This window comes from Hipposideros armiger, unplaced genomic scaffold (assembly GCF_001890085.2).
Source record: "Hipposideros armiger isolate ML-2016 unplaced genomic scaffold, ASM189008v1 scaffold_478, whole genome shotgun sequence".
Classification (NCBI taxonomy): Eukaryota; Metazoa; Chordata; class Mammalia; order Chiroptera; family Hipposideridae; genus Hipposideros; species Hipposideros armiger.
Window position 1 is genome coordinate 1,069,350 of NW_017731828.1, and position 2,816 is coordinate 1,072,165.

General features: G+C 37.3%; 1 protein-coding gene across 1 annotated transcript in view; it reads left to right on the forward strand.

The window, feature by feature from the left end:
• SSBP1 (single stranded DNA binding protein 1) overlaps window positions 1–2,565 on the forward strand; it is an 8,460-nt gene extending 5,895 nt beyond the window's left edge. The window contains exons 4-5 of the mRNA XM_019666763.1: window positions 2,236–2,324; window positions 2,510–2,565. Coding sequence (XP_019522308.1) covers window positions 2,236–2,324; window positions 2,510–2,565 — 145 coding nt within the window. The remainder of the gene's footprint in view (window positions 1–2,235; window positions 2,325–2,509) is intronic.
• The last annotated feature ends 251 nt before the right edge of the window (window positions 2,566–2,816 follow it).

The window sequence follows — 2,816 nt, forward strand, 5'->3', positions numbered from 1 at the left end:
CCTTTACATGGCATAGAACTACACCCATGATTTCAGCAGTGGGAAATCAAGCCGTCCAATAAAATAATTGACATTTCTCTTGATCATGTATTTATGAAGCATTAATTTTCAGTTTCCACTGTAAACCAAATGTGTGGGCAAACTTTGAAATGCGTGAATTGTTACGAACCTAGCCAGAAAGATTCATTTCAGATTATCTGCCATTTTGTTTTCTTCTTGTCACTAATATATACGAGCATGGGTGATTGAGCAATTGACGTAGGTTTACGGCTAATAGTACAGTAAAAGTGAATAGATCTTCAGTGACATTTGAATTGAAAGAAATAGAATTTAATTTGTTGATCGATTTTATAGGCCTTACTTTTTTTTGCCTAGAGATCATGTCTGCACCTTAAGAGTAGCCACCAGTGGATGGCACTCTTGCCTTTATACAATGATGCAGTTCTAGTGATCTCTTCTGAAATAACAGTTCTGCACTAACATATTCTGTTTTTAGGGGACTATAGTCATGAACAAATATTTAGTCATTATATAGTAACCATTTTGAATAATTCTATAAAGTTTTAGAATATGGATCTTTTGGAGTTATACAGGAAATACTACTTAATTCTTTTCTTTCGCTCATCCTAAACTAACTCTTACCTGGGACATCATTTTAAGAACAGTGTCTGATGTTCTTAGTTAAAAATGCGTTCTCTAATATTGATTAGTAAAAATTTTCCAAAGAATGAGTACACAAAAGTCATTATATTTTAAAATTTTAAAATAAATGTCTCCTATGTGAGTGTTCAAACTGACTCAAAAACATAAATAAACCTGTCTTTGTAACAGTGCACTATACTGAACTCTGTCCTTCCTCCATGGGATATTATGTCTTGCTCTTCCTCTGGGTAAGGAAGGATGTGCTGCCTGGCTTAATGGCATCTGTGTGAGCATTGCAGGCATCAAAATTTGTGACTGGTTCTTCTGTAGAAAGTTATTGCTGAGAAGACCTTAACTGTCTTCAGGAAAGACAAAAAAATAACCCCCTCTTCTAACAAGGTCTGAATTGTTGACAAACGGCCAAAGCCCAGCCTTCAGCTCCATTATTATGCCTGTTGTATGTATCTCTCATGAACATAGCAAGAGTTAATATTTTGAGAATTTGTCTAAAATCCTTTTACTTAACAGCACTGAAATGTGTATGTATTAGAGAGGAATGATTAAATGGGATGGAGAAAGAGTTCTGAAAATAATACTTATTTTTTGTCTTCTTTACAGATNGTACTGAAGTTCTGTGTTCCAAGGACTGAGCCTAGGGCCTGAGACTTCAGTGAGTAAAACACCGAAAAGGGGCCATTATTAATAATTACTTGGCATCACAGTCACATACCAGGATTGTCCTGGACAAACTGGGAAATAGGATCATTATTCTTGTAGAAAATGTATACAGCAATGAGGAAAACTGTCCAAAGATGACCCTAGGAGTTTAATCTAGGTTGCCTAGACAACAAGCTGGTAATAGAGGGTTTCTTCTACTTCTCCTAAGAAAGTTCTTCACATAAGCTCAGCTCCCACAGAATTGGTGATTTTCTTCTAACAGTGGAAACTACAACACCCTGTAGGCACCAAGGTCCCAGGTGTGGGTCAGCTGACCTTCCCAGACAACTCCTGTAATAGCTGGTTTCCTGAATCCAGATTTCATAGCACTACGCAGATTGTTTATTTTCCTACTGACAAAGTTGCTTTCACACTTTCATTGCAGGAAGTGACAGCATGTAGGGAGGATGAGGTACGAAGCACACTGCTCGCCCAGCAGCGCCCCGGCCCCGCTGTGTAGTCACAGGAAGATGAGGAGGAACCATGCTTTCATTTCTGTGGTTGATGTAAGTTTTCTCTTAGTCCAATGAAGCCTGCTCCTTAACTCGGACCATGTGATCCTGTAAAATTTATCTTGAATCCTGGTGCGTGCAGGAGGATATGCAGAAGAAATTCTCAGTATACAGTATNTTTTTTTTTTTAACTTCCCTAAGGACCGTAGTCAACACAAGGATGAAAACGTTGTCTTTTTTACCTGGATTTGTGAAGTCTATGTGAACCTTCTGTTTTAGTGCTCTTAATTCTGAATTTTGAGAAACGGTAGTAAAAATGAGGGTCTATATGGTTTTATGTTTCATCCTTAGTGTATACTCATTACTCTCATGTAAAACATATTAGAATCTCCAGACTAAAAGCTATAAATGTAATTTATTTTAGGTCTCGAATTTATGTGGAAGGGAAAGTAGACTATGGTGAATACACGGATAAAAATAACGTGAGGCGACAAGCAACAACAATCATAGCTGGTAAGAAGCATGTGATAATAGCTGTTCTTCCCCTTCCGTCCCTTCTTTAAAAGCTTGGCTGTGTTATAAGTAACTTTAACAGGGGATGTGAGTACTGATGCTAATGAGATTGTAAGGCAGGTCACCAGAAGGATTCTGAGAGTGCTTTGTGGGCTTGCTAAAAGTTTCTGCATTTATTCTTTTAGAAAATTACCTCTATACTGACAGTTTTAGTTCACAAGAAACATTGAGTAGAGTATAATGTAAATTGAGCTGAACTGTCCGTGCCAGTTCTTACTGTTTGGAGTTAGAAAAACTTTAGTATCGTTGACAGATGTGACCTAACCAGGGAGAAGCTTGTGCCAAGATAGAGTTACACTAGTGTGAGTGGCATTAGACATCTGTGCAGATTTATTCAGAACCTTTTTGGCACTTAACATGATGCTTTTGTTTTAAATTCCTATTGTTCTCTTTAAGCAAAATACAAAATAACATATTGGGTTGTCGGAAAAG